This window comes from Cucurbita pepo, chromosome 14 (assembly GCF_057944985.1).
Source record: "Cucurbita pepo subsp. pepo isolate OVF chromosome 14, ASM5794498v1, whole genome shotgun sequence".
NCBI lineage: Eukaryota > Viridiplantae > Streptophyta > Magnoliopsida > Cucurbitales > Cucurbitaceae > Cucurbita > Cucurbita pepo.
In genome coordinates this window covers 4904158-4922179 of record NC_141811.1, presented here as the reverse complement: position 1 = coordinate 4922179, position 18022 = coordinate 4904158, and the positions used below count along the sequence as shown (strand labels likewise).

The 18022-nt window shown below is 38.0% G+C and overlaps 4 protein-coding genes across 5 annotated transcripts; all 4 read right to left on the bottom strand.

Moving 5' to 3' along the window:
* Positions 1–27: 27 nt before the first annotated feature.
* LOC111810613 (disease resistance response protein 206-like) lies at positions 28–738 on the bottom strand. Its single transcript, XM_023697343.2, has one exon. It carries the CDS (start codon positions 726–728, stop codon positions 159–161), a length of 570 nt encoding a protein of 189 aa, XP_023553111.2. The 5' UTR covers positions 729–738; the 3' UTR covers positions 28–158.
* Positions 739–2869: 2131 nt separating this feature from the next.
* On the bottom strand, positions 2870–7222 carry LOC111810311 (cation/H(+) antiporter 18). 2 transcript variants are annotated; one of them, XM_087117716.1, is made up of 4 exons: positions 7058–7222; positions 5628–5936; positions 4472–5473; positions 2870–4371 (listed from the first exon to the last, which is right to left on the bottom strand). In XM_087117716.1, the coding sequence occupies exons 2-4, from the start codon at positions 5826–5828 to the stop codon at positions 3175–3177; spliced, it is 2400 nt and encodes a 799-aa protein (XP_086973842.1). In that variant the 5' UTR covers positions 5829–5936; positions 7058–7222; the 3' UTR covers positions 2870–3174. The 2 variants fall into 2 exon arrangements, with proteins under 2 accessions (XP_086973842.1, XP_023552772.2); XM_023697004.2 differs by having other exon boundaries at positions 5628–5896.
* A 2760-nt stretch (positions 7223–9982) lies between these two features.
* LOC111810911 (cation/H(+) antiporter 18) lies at positions 9983–12898 on the bottom strand. The gene is made up of 2 exons (XM_023697751.2): positions 12554–12898; positions 9983–12335 (listed from the first exon to the last, which is right to left on the bottom strand). The coding sequence occupies exons 1-2, from the start codon at positions 12752–12754 to the stop codon at positions 10164–10166; spliced, it is 2373 nt and encodes a 790-aa protein (XP_023553519.2). The 5' UTR covers positions 12755–12898; the 3' UTR covers positions 9983–10163.
* A 1911-nt stretch (positions 12899–14809) lies between these two features.
* Positions 14810–17744, bottom strand: LOC111810403 (cation/H(+) antiporter 18). The gene is made up of 3 exons (XM_023697110.2): positions 17529–17744; positions 15661–17210; positions 14810–15579 (listed from the first exon to the last, which is right to left on the bottom strand). Exons 1-3 carry the CDS (start codon positions 17727–17729, stop codon positions 14940–14942), a joined length of 2391 nt encoding a protein of 796 aa, XP_023552878.1. The 5' UTR covers positions 17730–17744; the 3' UTR covers positions 14810–14939.
* Positions 17745–18022: the final 278 nt, after the last annotated feature.

The following is an 18022-nucleotide window of genomic DNA, read 5'->3' as shown; positions in this document are numbered from 1 at the left end:
AAATAACACATGAGGAACACAACAATCTTTCAATATCTTTCTATCACAACTTTTATTGAACCAATCATTTGGCAATAGTTCTTTTTCAAGAACATTACATCATACATAAATACGATGATAGAAAGAACAAAACTAAAGCGAATAATATCAGCTCAAAATCACCAACATTCATAGAATTTAATATCAACACGGAGCCGAAAGTAGACCTCTCCTTCAAAAGCATCAGTCACAATGGTAGCAACACCACGGTGCATGAAGAAGTCTCCGGTACCACCGACGACGGAGATATCCCTAGCCTTCACCAAAATTGGGTCAGCTCCAATGAAGTTGATGGTGCCTTTATAGGCCGTGTAGTTCAAAGAAAATGAGAAACCAAGCCAAGCCGTGAAGGTGTTTTTGGTGTCATAAATGTAAAGCCCTTGAGCTCGACCCACTGGCTTGGAGTGAAGGTTGTTGTCCAAAGTAATGGGGTCGTCAAAAACAGCTATGTTTCCAAAGTGAAATTGGGGCGCCAAAATGGTCAAGTTTGCACCATGTGGGGCTGCAACAATGGCGGAAGTGGCATTGCATGCGTTGTTTCCATTGTAAATAATGTCATGGAAGTAAAGAACAAGCTCCCTACAAGGCTTGGGTCTTTGCTTCTTTCCCCATGGGAAGGCTGAGGAGGAAGAAATGAAGAACAAGAACAAAGCTAGAAGCATAATGCAATTCCTTGCTGTGGAAGCCATTGAAGCTTTTGTGAGTGAGCTTTCTTGGTTCATTCATGGCTTTATATAACCAACAAAAATGAGTATGCAATTCAAAACATCAATGGGGTTTGCTTATTGGACTTTGCTTCTTTAGAGTTCACTCCTACCTACTCCCATCGAGCATGTCATCGAGTCACTTTCAACACATACATAACTGCATCGAAATTCTAACCCTGAAATTAAGGATTTTTGTCGCTATTCGTTCAACGTAAATCATTCATGGTGCATATACAAAACTGCATTTATCATCCCCTACTTTGATTATTAAAATTTCCTTAATACCATAATGCATGCGTTCTAATCTTACTTGATCATTTTTTATGCTAGATCTTAACAGTAAAATATCATACACGTTTATAAAAGTGAGCTAGAAATGTGTTTGGTATGAACGTTACCAAATAATATTTTAATTTTAATCTTTTGTATCTATGGGTATATATTCTAGGTAACATAATGCTATTAATGGGAAAAAAATTTAGATTATTAATTTAATGATTCAAACTAAATGGGTCACATGAAAGTTGTTATGCTTTATGAGATAGTAAATTGCATTTTAATGACTAAAAGTGGACGAAAATTAAGCATCTTTGACTTGTTTTTATTAATTATTAATACATTGACCTTATCGAGCCTTTCTAGTTAAGCAATCCATTCAATGATTTAATTATTTAAAATGACTTCGACTTCTTTATTGAAATGTTTATTAACAAATTTAAAAGTTACGCATATTTAGAGATGTTCATAGAGATGAGAGAGTACGTGGAGAGAGATTTTTCCTTATTAAATAAATAGAAGTTTAAAAAAATTTATAAATATTATTATTTCTATGCTACAATTTTGAGACTGTAATTGTAATCATTTTTATTTCAAAAAATGAAAAGAATTTGTCGTGGGAACCCAATCTGCATGCATTCTTCATCGTTCCACCCTGCTTCACAGAGATGGGGATGGGGAAGGCTTCTCCGACTCTGTCCCCGCCCAGCCCGTGGACATTTATATTATTTAAAATAAAAAGGCATTTAAATTGAAAATATAATTGGAAGATAGGTGAAGAGTAGGTAAATTAGGATTTGATTTTCCAATTGGTGGGTGGAAGCCTAAGCCTAACTCTTACCATTCATATATATATATATCTATATATCTATATATATATATTTGTTCAAATCATGGTAGGTAAGAAGTTGGGTTCAATCCCTCACTTTCCCACTTTTTAAACATTTCTTTGTCTTTTTAATTCACCCAATTATTTTTTTCTAAATATAATAATTAAGCTTATGGCCTTTACGATGGGAGGTCGAGGCCCATGTCACCGACCGTTGGTCTATTTTCCTTGTTCAGATTTGATCTACGTGGAAAATGAAAAACCTCGTGTCAATATTGTTAGGTCATGGAGTCTACCACTTATTGATAGCTTACTCAATAGGTATAATAGTAGTTAAAGCTGTATATGGGAGATAATTATATATAGTAAATTGAACTATAAATTTATATATGAAATCGAGGTCTCGAAAATAAATAAATATTTTTATTTTGAGAAACGAAAATCATTGAAATTGAGGATTAAAAAGTCATGCATGCTGTCTTCCAAATCAACCTTTATTTTTGTTATGCTATCATTCAACAAGTTTGAAAATAGACAATAAAATGATTCTTTGATTATAAATTAATTTAGTTAATATTTTGAAGGAATCTATTGACGTGACGTATGATTATATACAAATATTAGTTTAGAAATAATCGATAAAAGTTATGGGTACTCGTAGTTTGAGTTAGGTTGGGTTTAAGAACATTTTAGACCTAACCCTAAACTCGTGGTTGTATATGAATAGTTGTTCATGTCAGTGAAGTCGGTCAATTGGACTGATAGTTTCATTGTTGATGTGATGCAACAGTGAGAGTGACACAAATGATTGTGAATGTGATGTTGAGTGAGATAGGCACGGAAGCAAAATATGAGATCACACATCGGTTGGAGAGGGGAACAAAGCATTTTCTATAGAAATCTGATAATCTCTTCCTACCAAACGCGTTTTAAAATCGTGAAGCTAACAGCGATACATAACGGGCCAAAACAGACAATATCTAGTAGTGGTGGGCTTGGAGTGTTACACAAAACAAGATAATGTAAATGCCCATACCTAGTTAAGGATAAGTTGGGCCGCTAGGGTTTCTTTTAAGAACGAAATGGGTTGGTTCGGTTCAATCCGAGACCCTCGACTCACGAACCGAATAGACTTGTTCGGATTCAGAAACAAAAGGTCTGGTATATCTGCAGCTTTAAGTAACACTTGACATGTTTGAGACTAACACAAAAAGAAAGGGAATTAGGAAATCTAACGCTGTGGTTCACAAAGATGCTGCTCTCAGCTCTCCTATGTGCAACTAAATCAACCCACCACTGGACTATAAAAGCAAGAAGCACACACTATGCTGATTCTGATTCTCCATCACCAGAATCTGAAGCTGAATTCACCAGCGACTCGGGACGATATTGCTGCACCACCAAAACCGACGCCAAAATCGGGAGATTTGGGGAAGTCAACAGGTTCCCGACTGGACCGAGCTCTGGACAGTCGCTTCTGTTTAAGATATACGTCGCTTTGACATCTGGTGTTCGGCCAACGAGATACAGATTGCAGTTTTTCATCTCCTGCACTGTATCCATTACTTCTGCAGCAGTTCTTATGGTTTTCTCGACATATATGATGGAATCGTTCTTGCACGTATCGTGCTTGAACTCGGAAAGAAATTCATCATCCTGAGAAACTGACTTCACAGGAGAATTGCCAACAGTATCAGCACTGACTATCTCCCCAGCAGGCTCGGGTTCAACGAAGAAACGAATAACCATCAATCTAATGCCAGGGTGCTCGGCCATACGAATTCCATAAGAAAGCGCTTCGCGATCATCTCCACCACCAAAGAAAAAAACAGTGACGAAAAGCGAAACATGGCTCGATGAAACATGGGTTGTTCCACCAAAACTACGATCAACTAAAATTCCAACCGAACATCGAGCATGCTCGAGTACATTCTGATTAACAACACGAATGCTGCTACGAGTAGTCTCCAGCGAACCATCCACCCTCTGGTGCTTATGAAATGGAAGAATTATGATTGCAGTTCTTTTCCTCTCAGCAGTGGCACAAATATCTTCATGTATATCAGACATGGAGGAGATCGCCGTCATCGGTCGAATGAATACTCTGCTCAGTTGTTGGTAAGCTTCAAATGCGACAATAACATGGTTGGAATCTGACCTCCGACCCTTGATCGAGAACGGCAACCCGTTTTTCCTCGCCTTGTGAACCATTAAAATGGCCGAGGACCTCTCGGACAGCTCCATGAGATGCATTGCATATACACAAAGCTCTTTGTCCTTCTCGGTTCCTCTCGACACCTCGAGCAGATTAATAATCGACGGAATGTTTCCTGCACTATGAAAACAGGTCATAATCCGAAGTTGTGTGTTCTTGTTTTTCCTTTCAATCTTCCTATGCTTATAATCAGCTATTTTGGCACTCCTTGCCGGTTTGTATACAGCAATGACAAGGGGAGTGGTAATGAAAGTAGTAAAAAGAGCCATTAGAATCATTATAGCAAAGGTTTGGTCATTCAAAACCTGAAAAATCAAACAAAAAAGCAAATCAGAACACCAAAACACGAAAAACGACGATAGGAAGGTCCTCGACGAGTGGAAGTAGAGGCTTAAGATACCTTACCTTTCTGTCTTTTCCAATATTGAGAACAATAAGCTCCACCAACCCTTTTGTGTTCATTAGAAATCCTAATGCAAGAGCCTCACGAACGGGTACTTTACAAAGAATGGACACGAGAAACGTGCCGATGATTTTTCCAGAACAGGCGGTAACGATAACTAAAACTAGGAGACCCCAGGACTGTGCTCCTTGAATTGTGGCTACATTAGTCTTCAATCCACTTGAGACAAAGTAAAGAGGCAGGAATAGACCAGAAACAAGATCCTCTATTTTCTCTACCAATGCACCTACTAATGGTCCATCCTTTGGAACTAATACTCCGACAACAAAAGCTCCAAACATAGCATGTATACCGATAAAATCCGTGGCAAATCCAGCAGCTAGGACGATCGCCAATGTAGCGCATATGTAGATTTCACGTACCGGCTCCCCTTGAAAACACTGCTTGGTCATCCATTTGAAAACAGGGGATAAAATGACAATAGCAGCTATAACAAAGCCACAGCCAGATAAAAGGACCCAAACTGCAGTTAGGGGAGATTTATCAGAACCAGATAACGCGATGGCGAGAGCAAGGAGAATCCAGGCAGCTACGTCGTTTACTGCTGCAGCAGACATAGCCATCCTACCAACATCAGTTGTCAGTAGTTTAAGCTCGGCAAGAATACGAGCTAAGACGGGAAATGCCGTTATCGAAAGTGCAACACCCATGAATATGAGAAACGCAGAAGCATTTACACCTTTGGATATGGTTTCTCGAAGAACAAATGATGATCCAATTCCTAACGCAAACGGAAGGCAAATTCCAGTAATGGCAATGCCAAGAGCCTTCTTTCCAGTACGACGTATCGACTTTATATCCAACTCGAGACCCACAAGAAACAGAAAGAATAACAATCCAATGTTCGCTATGGTATCTAACAACGTGATACTATTGGATGGAAATATCGTATGAAGAAAGTTCTTGTTACGTCCGAGAGCTGATGGTCCTAGAAGTATTCCTCCCTATCAAATTAGTAATAAGACGTAATTCAGAAGGGCGATCGCTAGCAGTCGAAATAAACTCATAGCAGTTTCAACTTCAATTCAAGAGTAAAAAGCATTACACTCAAATGAACCAAATGAACACCATTAGCATCCAAAGAACAAAGAGACTTACAATGATTTCTCCGATCACTCGCGGCTGTTTTAACGGCCTCAGAAGAAAAGCAAGACCACGAGTAAGAACAACTACCAAACATATTTGTAGAATGACAAGAGGAAGAGCGAAATCAAGAGGATTATCGCCCTGGAAAATGCCGTTCGATGTTGCTTTCATTGGAGATGGACATTTGGTTACTGTCGTAGCATTCGAAGCCATTCTGACCCCCGAAAATTTACCAAGAACAGCTTACTTTAATCTCAGTTCCTGTTCAAAATAGGCTTCCTCTGCAGTGTGAACAGATTCAATCAAACTGAGCACCCAGATCTGTACAGAAGAACAAAAACAAAAAAGAAACAAACACACAAGCAAAGAGGACATTTTTAGAACATGCCATGCTCTGTGATATCCCACGTCGGTTGGGGAGGAGAATGAAACACCCTTTATAAGAGTGTGGAAACCTTTCCCTAGCACATGCATTTCAAAAATCTTGAGGGGAAGCCCGAAAGGGAAAGGCCAAAGCGAACAATATCTACTAACACTGGGCCTAGGCCGTTACAAATAGTATCAAAGCCAGACATCTGACGATGTGCCAGCGAGAAGGTTGTTCCCCGAAGGGGTAGACACGAGGTGGTGTGCCAGCAAGGATGCTGGGCCCTGAAGGGGGGTAGATTGTGATATCTCACATCGGTTGGGGAAGGAGAACGAAACACCCTTTATAAGAGTGTGGAAACCTCTCCCTAGTAGACGTGTTTTAAAACCGTGAGGCTGACGGTGATACGTAACGGGTCAAAGCAGACAATATCTACTAGCGGTGGGATTGGGCCGTTACATGCTCAACCTCATATACAAATAAGTCAATATTTTTGACAGAAACTGAAATTATCCAGCTGGGTTCATCTCAATTCAACCTAATTACTTGGTAGTAAAGAAAACGCCACTCTCCAAATTTCTACTTTACACAAGAATCAAAGCAGAACCACACAATATTTAAAGAAAAAGAAAGAACAACCGCACAAAGTGTATAAACAAAGGACAGAAAAGTTTGCTTTCGTTGAAGGAATAATTAACATTTTGGGTTTTTAATGTGAGGTCATCAGTTCAGCACCAAAATATTTCTAAGGAGAGCGATAGCACAAAGTTCATACAAAGGAATCACTACTTGAAGAACAAGAATAAGAACAAAATCCAGAACCAAACAACAGGAATCAATAAAATAAACAAACCCCACAAAGAACAATCCAACGAAGAAAAACAAAATCACCAAAATTCAAGAAACAGAGAAGAAAGTTCAATATCCAGAAACGTTTCTAAATCAAAATGATGAAACTAATATGCAATCCGGTGGCGGCCGAAGACAATCGTGGATTATTTACTGAATTTCTACTGGATTGAGCTTGTAAAACAGAACAGGGGATTAATAGAACAAGTACGGAAATAACGCTTACAGATGAAGAAACGAACTGCAATGGCAATCTTCCAGTGCGCGAGTGATCGACCTGATCATAAGATCAAGAACAAAATCTCCATTCCCGTGGAGTTTTCGATTTCTGCGGCAGAAAATAGCGGCTTCCTCGAGTAATAGAATACAAATGAGCTTTATATTGTAAGATTTGTGAGACTTTTCTCAATTTTTGCTTATAATGCGTCAAATCAAGACCCCACTTCGACTAAACTAAATTCTATAAAACAAATTAAAAATAAAAAATTTTAAATTTAGTGAATAAAACCCAAAATTGTAAAATGAATATGATAATTTGAACTAATATTTTTTGTTTAGTGGGCTCAATCGATTCATCATGCTCTAGCACCTTTTGTTAAGAACAAATTAGAAATTAACTTTTCGTATTATTAATATTAATGTAAAGGTAAATTGTAGGAATAAAATTAAGTATAATAATGGCACTTCCAAAATAAACAACTCAAAAGTGGCTTTTGTTTTGATTAATCCCGAGTTTGCCTTTTCCGATTCGCTTTTATCTCTATATTATTCCTTTTTTAAATCAACCTTAATTCAGCTTTTTTTGCTTTCAGGGTTTAGCGTCGCTATCGCAGACACTCATTCTTCTCTCCAATCAATATGAGATACTCATAATCCACCTCCTTCCGTGGCTCAGCATCCTCACTACCACACTGCCCGATGTCTGGCTCTAATACAGTCTATGCACATATATATGAACCCATTAGGCGAAAATCTTTCCTGCAATCCATAATGTACGTGCATATCTGCTGTGAGAAGTAACTCATGATCAATGTATAATATGTATGAGATCCCGCATATAAAGTCATGCTTTCGTAGGTTTGATATGGCATGCATACTTGCGTGCCCTCGTAACATTTCAATCAAACTTTAAATCAATTAATAAACATGGTGGGCAAATGAATTAGTCCAAGTCAAAATGCATTTTTAACGACTTCAAATTTTATTACAAAAATATTTAACGCACGTAGAAAAATCGACATTTTGAGTATTAAATTTGAATAAATTAAATCAAGTTAGTATTATTTATTATTTTGGTTAGTATGGTGGTTTAAATTAAGTATGAATTTAATATTAAAAAATTATAAATTAGTAATTGTTGAAAATTTTAATACGTATATTTACATCCGTTGATAAATAATTATTAATAAATTATTGTTTATTTAACTTATAAAAACAACTAATTTCAGGTTCAATGAATCTTTAGGATTGTGAAATGACTTAATTTAGAAGCAAAATTTAGTCAAATTAATATTATATTTATCAACTTTCACACTCAATATATTTTTTTTTAAATTTTTTTTTATTTTTTTTATTTTTGTTGTCGTGTTTGATGGGAACAATAAATTCTAAATTAATAACATGAGATCCAAGCCGGAAGAAGAGTGTGAAAACATTTTCTATTAGAATATATTATAATAATTAGTTATAAAATATATTTTTGTTATAGAATATATCTTAGATATTCGTGTAATCTGTTAATATTTTTTTTTAGATTTGATTAGTAGTGTATTTTATTTTATTTTCAAGATTTAGTTAGTTTGTATTTTCTTTATTTTTATCCGTATTTAAACATATTAATGAAAATTTAACGGATACTTTTGATCTCACCTATTGATATAATAAGGAATTACTAAAGAGGGGTAAGATTCGGATTACCTTGTCGATCGAATATCTCAAGATAAGAATATTGTTTGAGATTCGAATCACTCCATAAGCAAGATCGATCATGTCTAGCTTCAATGATTCTTGTTGATCAAATATCTCAAGGCAAGAATACTTGATTGAGATTCGAATCACTCCACAAGCAAGATTGATCATGTCGAGCTTGAATGATTCTATATGCAACCTAAACTACATAGAATTGCAAAGAAACTTAGCTATTGGCTAAAGAAAAGGCTTCTATATTTTACAAGTCTACTTACAAATATAACATACCTGGCTTTATATATATAGCCTCAAAATGAAACATAGTTATAATTAACCCTGATGTAACCCTAAAATAAATAAAAAGTCTTAAAATGCATTAATAAAATACAGTAACTCTAAATTACTCTAAATTGTAATCCACCCAAAATTTATAACATGAAACTTCATTCTTCATCAATGTGGCATGAATTGAAATATCAATATTTTCTTTACATCTTCATTAAAGTATATTGTATGATTGATGTCACTTGGTTCATATCACCTATGTTTATGGCACTTTTCGATTCCAATTCTATTTTTCATTTTAACATCTCCCTAATCGACGCGGTTTAAAACCGTGAGTCTGACGACGATATGTAATGAACCAAAACGAATCATATCAACTAACGGTAGACTTAGACTGTTACAAATGGTATCTGTGAGTTTGACGACGATATGTAATGGACCAAAGCGGACAATATCGACTAACGGTGAACTTGGACTGTTACAAATGGTACCAGTCATATACCAAGTAGTATGTAAGTGGATGTTAGACGAATTGCAAGATCTCATGATGGTTGGAGAGAAAACAAAATATTTCTCATAGGGATCTAGAAACTCCTCTCTAGTAAAGGCTTTTCGAAAATATATATAATAGGTCAAAGCCGACAATATCTACTAATTTAAATATATATTAATGGATCAAAGCAGACAATATCTTAAGTTATATTACAAATTTTACCGTGGTATCTAACAAGCTCTACATTTATAATTTTGTGCATAAAAGATATTTAATATTTCAATTTTATATTCGAAAAATATCTAATAAATAAGAGTTTTATTTGAGACAAAAATCAAGCACATATCTCAAGATTGTACCAGGCAGGAGACACGTCTCATGCCGAAGCGAATTGAGATTCCTCTCCGTTAATTAAAGGGTATCATAAATCATTTAAATATTTTGAATGACGTAACGAGAGGTTCGTGAAAAAGAGACGAAACTTTATTTTTATTTCTCGGAGTTCAAATAAAGAATGAACTCAAATCTAATCGGTATAAGAAGTCTCCTAAATCCCAAATCTATAATAAGACAAAAATGATTGGAATCAAATATAATATAAAATCTATAAATTTCAAAATCCCATTTTTAAAAATGGATTCTTTCTTCAACGTTCTTCCTCAGTCGATTCCCCTTTGGAAGCCGAATCCGCGATCAACTGTAAATCACCATGAAACTGCTGCACCACCAGCACCGACGCCATCGTCGAGAACTCCGGCAACGCCAACACGCCGCCGACCGGCCCAAGTTCCGAACCCTCCACAACATTCATATTCAAACTCCTCACCACTTCCCCTTCCGGCGTTCTTCCGACCAAAATCAAATTACATTTATTAAACTCCTTCATCGCTTCAACGGCTTGGCTCCCTTTCGTCACGTATCTCTCTTCATATACAATCGACGCCAATGCCATTTTATCGGCATCGGAATCGGTGGAACCGTTGTCTTTTACATCGACGGTGACGGATTCCGCCGCGAAATCGGCACTGGGGGAGAACCGGACGACATGTAGGCTGATTCCTGGATGCTCTGACATTCTTTTCCCAAATGCCAGAGCTTCACGGTCGTCACGACCGCCGAAGAAAAACACGGTAACAGTGGAAGAGACGTTACTAGCGCAGACGTGGGACCCACCACCGAGGCCTCTGTCGATCAAAATTCCGACAGAGCAGGGAGCTAGTTCCAGAACTTTTCGGTTGACCGACCGGTAATCAGTCCTTGTCGTTTCCATGGATCCATCCAATCTTTGATGCTTGTGAAACGGGAGAATAATAATGGCGGCCCTTTTCGTCTCGGCGCTGTTACAGATGTCTTCATGCAAGTTGGACAGAGCAGAAATGGCGGTCATTGGCCGGATTGAAACACGACTGAGCTGTCGGAATGCCTCGAAGGCAACGACGATCTGGTTTGAATCGGCACGGCCTTTGTTCCAAAAGGGTACGCCATTTTTCCTTGCTTTATGAACCATAAGAATGGCAGAGGATCTCTCTGTTAGCTCCATTAAATGCAGAGCATAAACACAGAGCCCTTCCTTCTTTTCAATTCCTCGGGATGCCTCGATTAAATTAATCGTCGCCGGAATGTTGCTAAATGAGTGGAAACAAGCAAGAATTCGAAGCTCCGAATTGGGATTTTCTCTTTCGAGTGTTCTATGTTTGTAATTTGATTTGCTCTGTTTTTTCTCCGGCTTATAAACAGCTATAACAACAGGGGTTGTTATGAACGTTGTGAAGATCGCCATTAGAACCATAATCGCAAATGATTGATCATTCAAAACCTTCCTGTCTCTTCCAATGTTAAGTACAATTAATTCCACCAAGCCTTTCGTGTTCATCAAAACCCCCAAAGCTACTGATTCTTTAATTGGCATTTTGCAGAGCAGAGCAACAGAGACAGTTCCGACGATTTTACCGAAACTAGCATTGAAAATGACTAAAACGAGCAGACCCCATGATTGAGCTCCTCGAATTGTTGCAACATCTGTTTTCAATCCACTGGAAACGAAGTATAATGGAAGAAAAAGACCCGACACGAGATCTTCAACTTTCTCCACTAGAGCGACGGCGAATGGGCCTTCTTTCGGAACCAAAACTCCGATCACAAAAGCTCCGAACAAGGCATGGATTCCGATCAAATCCGTAATGAACCCAGCCGCCAAAACCAGAGACAAAGTAGCACAAATGTATAACTCCTTCACCGGCTCGCCTTCGGAGCACCGTTGCGACATCCACCGGAACAGAGGTGGAGCAGAGCAAATGCAAAGCACGACAAAAGCAGAGCCAGAGAGAAAAACCCATAAGGAAACAAAAGGGGAATGTCCGGTGCCGGAGAGTGAAATTGCCAATGCTAGAAGGATCCATGCCGCGACATCGTTAACAGCGGCAGCCGACATAGCCATCCGACCAACATCCGTCGTTAAAAGCTTAAGCTCAGCCAAAATTCTAGCCAGAACAGGAAACGCAGTAATGGAAAGAGCTACACCCATGAAGACGAGGAGTGCACCTTGATTGACGCCTTTGGAGATGGTCGATCGGAGTATAAATGAGGTGCCAATGCCAAAGACAAACGGGAGAGTGATTCCGGCAAAGGCAATGCACATCGCTCGTTTTCCGGTACGGCGGAGAGCTTTTGGGTCCAACTCCAACCCCACCAAAAACAGGAAGAAGAGAAGACCCAAATTGGCTAACGTGTCCAATACAGTGATACTCCTCGCCGGAAAGATTGTGTGTAAGTAATTCACGTTCCGGCCAAGCGCCGACGGACCCAGCAAGATCCCGCCCTGCACACCGCCATTAACAACAATTTTTACATATTCCACACTCAAATTTCTTAAAAAATAAATATAATTAGATACTATATTTCTCAATCCAAATCCAAAACTAATTTATTATAATATATAATATATTTAAAAAAAAATGAACATCCCTACTAATAATCATGAAATTGATAATTAGATGGTCGTGATCGAAAGAGATAAGAGAATTAGATGATACATACGACGATCTCAGCAATGACACGAGGCTGACGAATGGGGCGAAGAAGAATGGAAAGGAGTCGAGTGAGGAGGACGACGAGACAAATCTGAAGGATGGCGAGAGGGAGAGCATAATTCAAAGGGTTATCGCCTTGGAAGACGCCATTAGAGGTGGCCTTCATGGACGCCGGACAAGCACCGGACACGGTCGCATTGGTCGCCATTGTTAGCCGCAGAGATCTTGAAAGCCCTCTGTTTCTTCTACTAATTGTTTGTGTGAGAGGGAACTGAATCGGAGCTCCAGTTTTGTAGCCTTCTACTTCTCTCTCCCTTTCTCTCTCTACTGAAACTTTTTCGCAACAATTGCAAATTTTATGGTCAAGAATTTGTTAAAAACATGGTCAATTCGATCCCCTTTTTTATTTCTTTTTTATTTTTTATTTTTTTTTTCCCCAACCAAAACAAATTCAATAATTACTTACTTATCCATTTCCTTCCTATTTAATTCTCCCTTATCATTAATCATTTTTAATTTTATTTCCCAAATATAATCAATTTTGTGTATATCTTCCATTCAAAAAATTAAAAAATTTATGTATCATATCTTAATTTTTTTATTATTTAATTTCGTGTTCAATATGTTGGATGATAAAAGTCCCACATCGACTAATTTAGTGAATGATTATGGGTTTATAATCAAGAAATACTCTCTCCATTCTTACTAGGCTTTTTGGGAAGTCAAAGTAAAGTCCTGAGACTTTATGCTCAGAGTGGACAATATCATACTCCTGTTGAGAATCGTGTTTATCCAAAACAATAAATACTTTGTATCTTATAGTTTTTTAAATTTTATCTAGTAGAATAATTAATGTTTATAATTAAGACGTTTATAGCTATGGTTACTTTTTTTAAAAAATTGGAAACTAAAATAATTTATAATGCCAAATTTGAAAATATAAGTATGCATAAGTTTATTGAAAGTTATGAATTTTTTCTTTAATTATGAGGATATTTTAAGAAAATAATTATGACGTCAATATTGAAAGTTTAATATCAATTAACTTAAAGCATATTCTTAGTTTAATTGGCTACCATAATTACCAATTGGTTGGCTGGCTTAATTAATAAATAAAGAAAAAATAAAAAATAAAAATAAAAACATTACAGATTGGTTTAAATTTAAATTTAATTTTTTTTAATTAATTTATTTATTTTTATAGAATGGGTTTATTTGGTTAGAAGAATTTTAAAAAGTTTTAATTTCATCCATGGATTTTCCATTATTGTTAATATTATTTAAATATAGACCCGACATGCTAATTTATTAGCGAATAATATTTGACATAAAGTTTAAATCATACCATATAAAGGTGGGAATACGCGACATGTATTCTTCCATTTTTATAGAAAAGAATTTTTAAAGTTATGCATCATTTAAAATAGGAATTTTGACCGTAAACGACTTTTATTAACTAAAAAACAAAAAAAAATATTTTTTAATAAACCTATCGTAATGGATAGCCTTTACGTTGGGAATTAATAGAAGCTTAGTTGTGTAGATAAATACTAATTATTATTTGAAAGATTGACCGTTCCATTTTAATTAGGGTTAGTTAAGTCAACCTTAAAAAATGCAAATGACTCGAGTATGGTTAAGTTTATCTATTGAAAATTAAAGATTTAAACCAATGTTTGATACATAATTTTTATTTATCTTAGTTTCTAATAATGATACTAATATTTAATATGATTTTATGGCGTAATTGAGAGAGTCTAACCCTATTCCGATCAGTGTCTTACACTATGACTAACTCTAATACCATTTGTAACAGTCTAAGCCCACCGCTAGCAGATATTGTCTCTCTGGGCTTTCCCTTCTAAGGTTCACTTCAAGCCTCAAGATTTTAAAACATCTCGAAAGAGATTTCTCCGGTCCTCCTCTAATTGATGTGAGATCACACAATCCACTCCTTTAGAGACGTATCATCCTCGTTGGCCCACTACTCAATAATATCACTTGAACTCTCGCATCAACTTTAATGTTAGTTGCAGTTAAAATACGGTTACAGGATATAAAATACTTGTTAAAATTCTAATAACTATATAAAATATATTATAACAATTATATAAAATATATTTTATTATACAACAAAATATATTTTATAAATATCGTTCAAATTTCATAATAAATTTACTAAATAATTAAAGAGTGAAATTTGATTAGTAGGAAGGTTTAGGATTATATTTAAAATTAATTAAAATTATTAAATAATTATTAACACCATTTTGATATTATATATATATACAATTGGGAAAACAAACTTTGCCATTTAACTTCCACATAATTAAATTGAAATACATACAGATATTTAAATTACACACAATTAAAATTAAAATTTTCAAAAATATTTACTCAACGTCTTCCGGCAAGACCATGGCTGTGGACGTCGACGGAGATGGCACCAACGGACCTCGAAACTGTTGCACCACCAACACGGAAGCTGCCGTCGAGAGCTCCGGTGATGTCAACAAGCCGCCGACGGGACCCAACTCCGAGAACTCGGCATTGATCTTCAAATGGAGGCTCTCAAAGACTGGCCCTTCCGGCGCCTGACCGACCAATATCAAATGGCATCGACTGAACTCCTTGATTACTTCAACCGCCTCGCTGCCTTTCCCCACCGCCCTCTCCTCGTACCTCACCGACTCGTCCTCTGTTTTCTTCTCCTTGAACTCCGTCAGTATAGTTTGATCAATGTCAACCACCGTGGATTCCACGCCCATGTCGGAGCTGGGAAGGAAGCGAACCACGTTTAGTGTTATTCCTGGATGCTCTGCCATTCTCCGACCGTAGGCGAGAGCTTCACGGTCGTCTCGGCCGCCGAAGAAGAAGACGGTTATGGTGGATGAGACATTGCTAGCACAGATATGGGAACCGCCTCCTAAACCTCTGTCGACCAAGATCCCGACAGAGCATGGTGGCTGCTCTAGCACTTTTTGATTTACCCATCGGAAATCAGCTCGTGTCGTCTCCAAAGATCCATCGAACCTGCCAATTCATTATCAATTGGGTCAATTGCCTGGTCAATTACTGCTAGATTCATTAAAAAAAACAGGGGAATTTTGAAACCTTTGGTGTTTGTGGAATGGGAGGATGATAATGGCGGCGCGTTTCCTCTCGGCGCTGTTGCAGACATCTTCGTGCATGTTGGAGAACGGAGAAATCGCTGTCATTGGACGAATAGACACTCGACTTAGTTGCTGAAAAGCCTCAAATGCCACAACGATTTGGTCGGAATCGGACTTTCCTCCTTTATTCCAGAAGGGTAGGCCATTTTTTCGAGCTCGGTGGACCATAACAATGGCGGACGACCTCTCCGTCAGCTCCATTAAATGCATTGCATAAACGCAAAGCCGCCGACCACGGGCTTCTTTCCCCTCCGTCCCACGGGAAACCTCAATTAGATTCAAAATTGAAGGGATATTGGTAACAGAGTGAAAGCAAGCCAAAATCCGCAGCTCAGAATTGGTGTCCTGGCGCTCGATTGTCCTGTTCGTGTAATCGGATTTGCTCTGTTTTTTGGCCGGCTTGTAAACCGCCATTACAATTGGGGTAGTGATGAAGGTTGTGATGATCGCCATTAGAACAAGAATTGCAAAGGTTTGTTCGTTTAAAACTTTTCTGTCTTTCCCAATGTTGAGGACGATCAATTCCACAAGCCCTTTTGTGTTCATTAAGAATCCTAAAGCCAGAGATTCACGGAATGGCATCTTGCAAAGCAGAGCTACTGATATTGTGCCGATGATTTTCCCAAAACAAGCGGTGACAACGACGAGTACGAGAAGACCCCATGATTGAGCTCCTTTGATTGTCGTAATGTCGGTTTTCAATCCACTTGATACGAAATACAGAGGGAGGAATAACCCCGAGACCAGATCTTCGACTTTCTCGACGAGAGCTCCGGCGAGTGGGCCGTCTTTTGGGACGAGGACGCCGACGACGAAAGCGCCGAACAGAGCATGGATTCCGATTAAATCGGTGATGAATCCAGCGGCCAAGACGGTGGATAAAGTGGCGCAAATGTAGAGTTCGCTAACCGGCTCGCCGTCGGCGCAACGGAGAGATATCCACCGGAAGACCGGCGGGAGAGTGAAGAAGCAGAGCAGGACAAAACCAGAGCCACAGAGGAAGACCCAGAGGGCAACGAGAGGGGAGTTGCCGGTGCCGGAGAGGGCGATGGCAAGGGCGAGGAGAATCCAGGCGGCGACGTCGTTAACGGCGGCGGCGGACATGGCCATTCGACCAACGTTGGTGGTTAAGAGCTTGAGCTCGGCGAGGATGCGGGCGAGGACAGGGAAAGCAGTAATGGAGAGAGCTACGCCCATGAAAACGAGAAAAGGAGGGCCGTCGACGCCTTTGGAGATGGTGGAGCGGAGGACATAGGAGGTGCCAATGCCGAGGAGGAAAGGGAGGGTGATTCCGGCGGCGGCTATAGACATTGCACCCTTTCCGGTACGGCGGAGGGAGTGGGGATCTAACTCCAACCCCACCAGAAATAGGAAGAACAAAAGACCCAAATTCGCCAACGTGTCCAAAACCGATAAGCTTTTCGCCGGAAATACTCTGTGTAGGAATTCGTGGCTCCGCCCTACCGCCGACGGTCCCAGCAATATTCCGCCCTGAAAACATCAACTCCGCTGTTCAATCACAGTAAATATTGATATTTCTCAAAAATTATAAAAATAAATATTTAAATTAATAAATAAAATTGAAAAATTATATATATATTATTTATTTATTTATTTATTCTCCAATTCACAAAAATAATTTTTAAAAATATATTAATATTAAATATTTAAAAACAAATAAATATTTACATACTATCATTTTTTTAAATTAAAAATAAAAATTTAAATGTCTAAAATAATCTATTAAATATTAAATACTAAAATTAACTCATAAAAAATGGTTTTTAATGAAAAAGAAAGATTACTTACGACAATCTCAGCAATGACTCGAGGTTGTCTAAGCGGTCGGAGAAGCAAACCAAGAAGACGCGTAAGAATCACTACCAAACATATTTGAAGAATAGCCAAAGGGAGAGCAAAGTCAAGAGGGTTGTCGCCTTGAAACACGCCGTTCGACGTCGCTTTCATTGCCGCCGGACAGCCAGCCACCACTGTCGTATTGACCGCCATTTCTACCCACCAAAAACCATTCAATATCAAATGTAGCCGATTATAACTAAATATAGAGGTTAAAACTGGCTGTGATCTTCAATCTAGTACATGAAAATCCTAAAACACAACATCGAGTAGTAGTAGTGCATGTTTACCCGTGATAACCAACACTAGTAAAATCCTAAAACACTACCTCGAGCAGTAGTACTACATGCACGTTGACCTATAATAAACGAACTCGTTAACTAAATTATAAAATAATCACCTGAATATGAGAGTTTGTATCTCCAAAAGCAGAAAATAAATAAGAT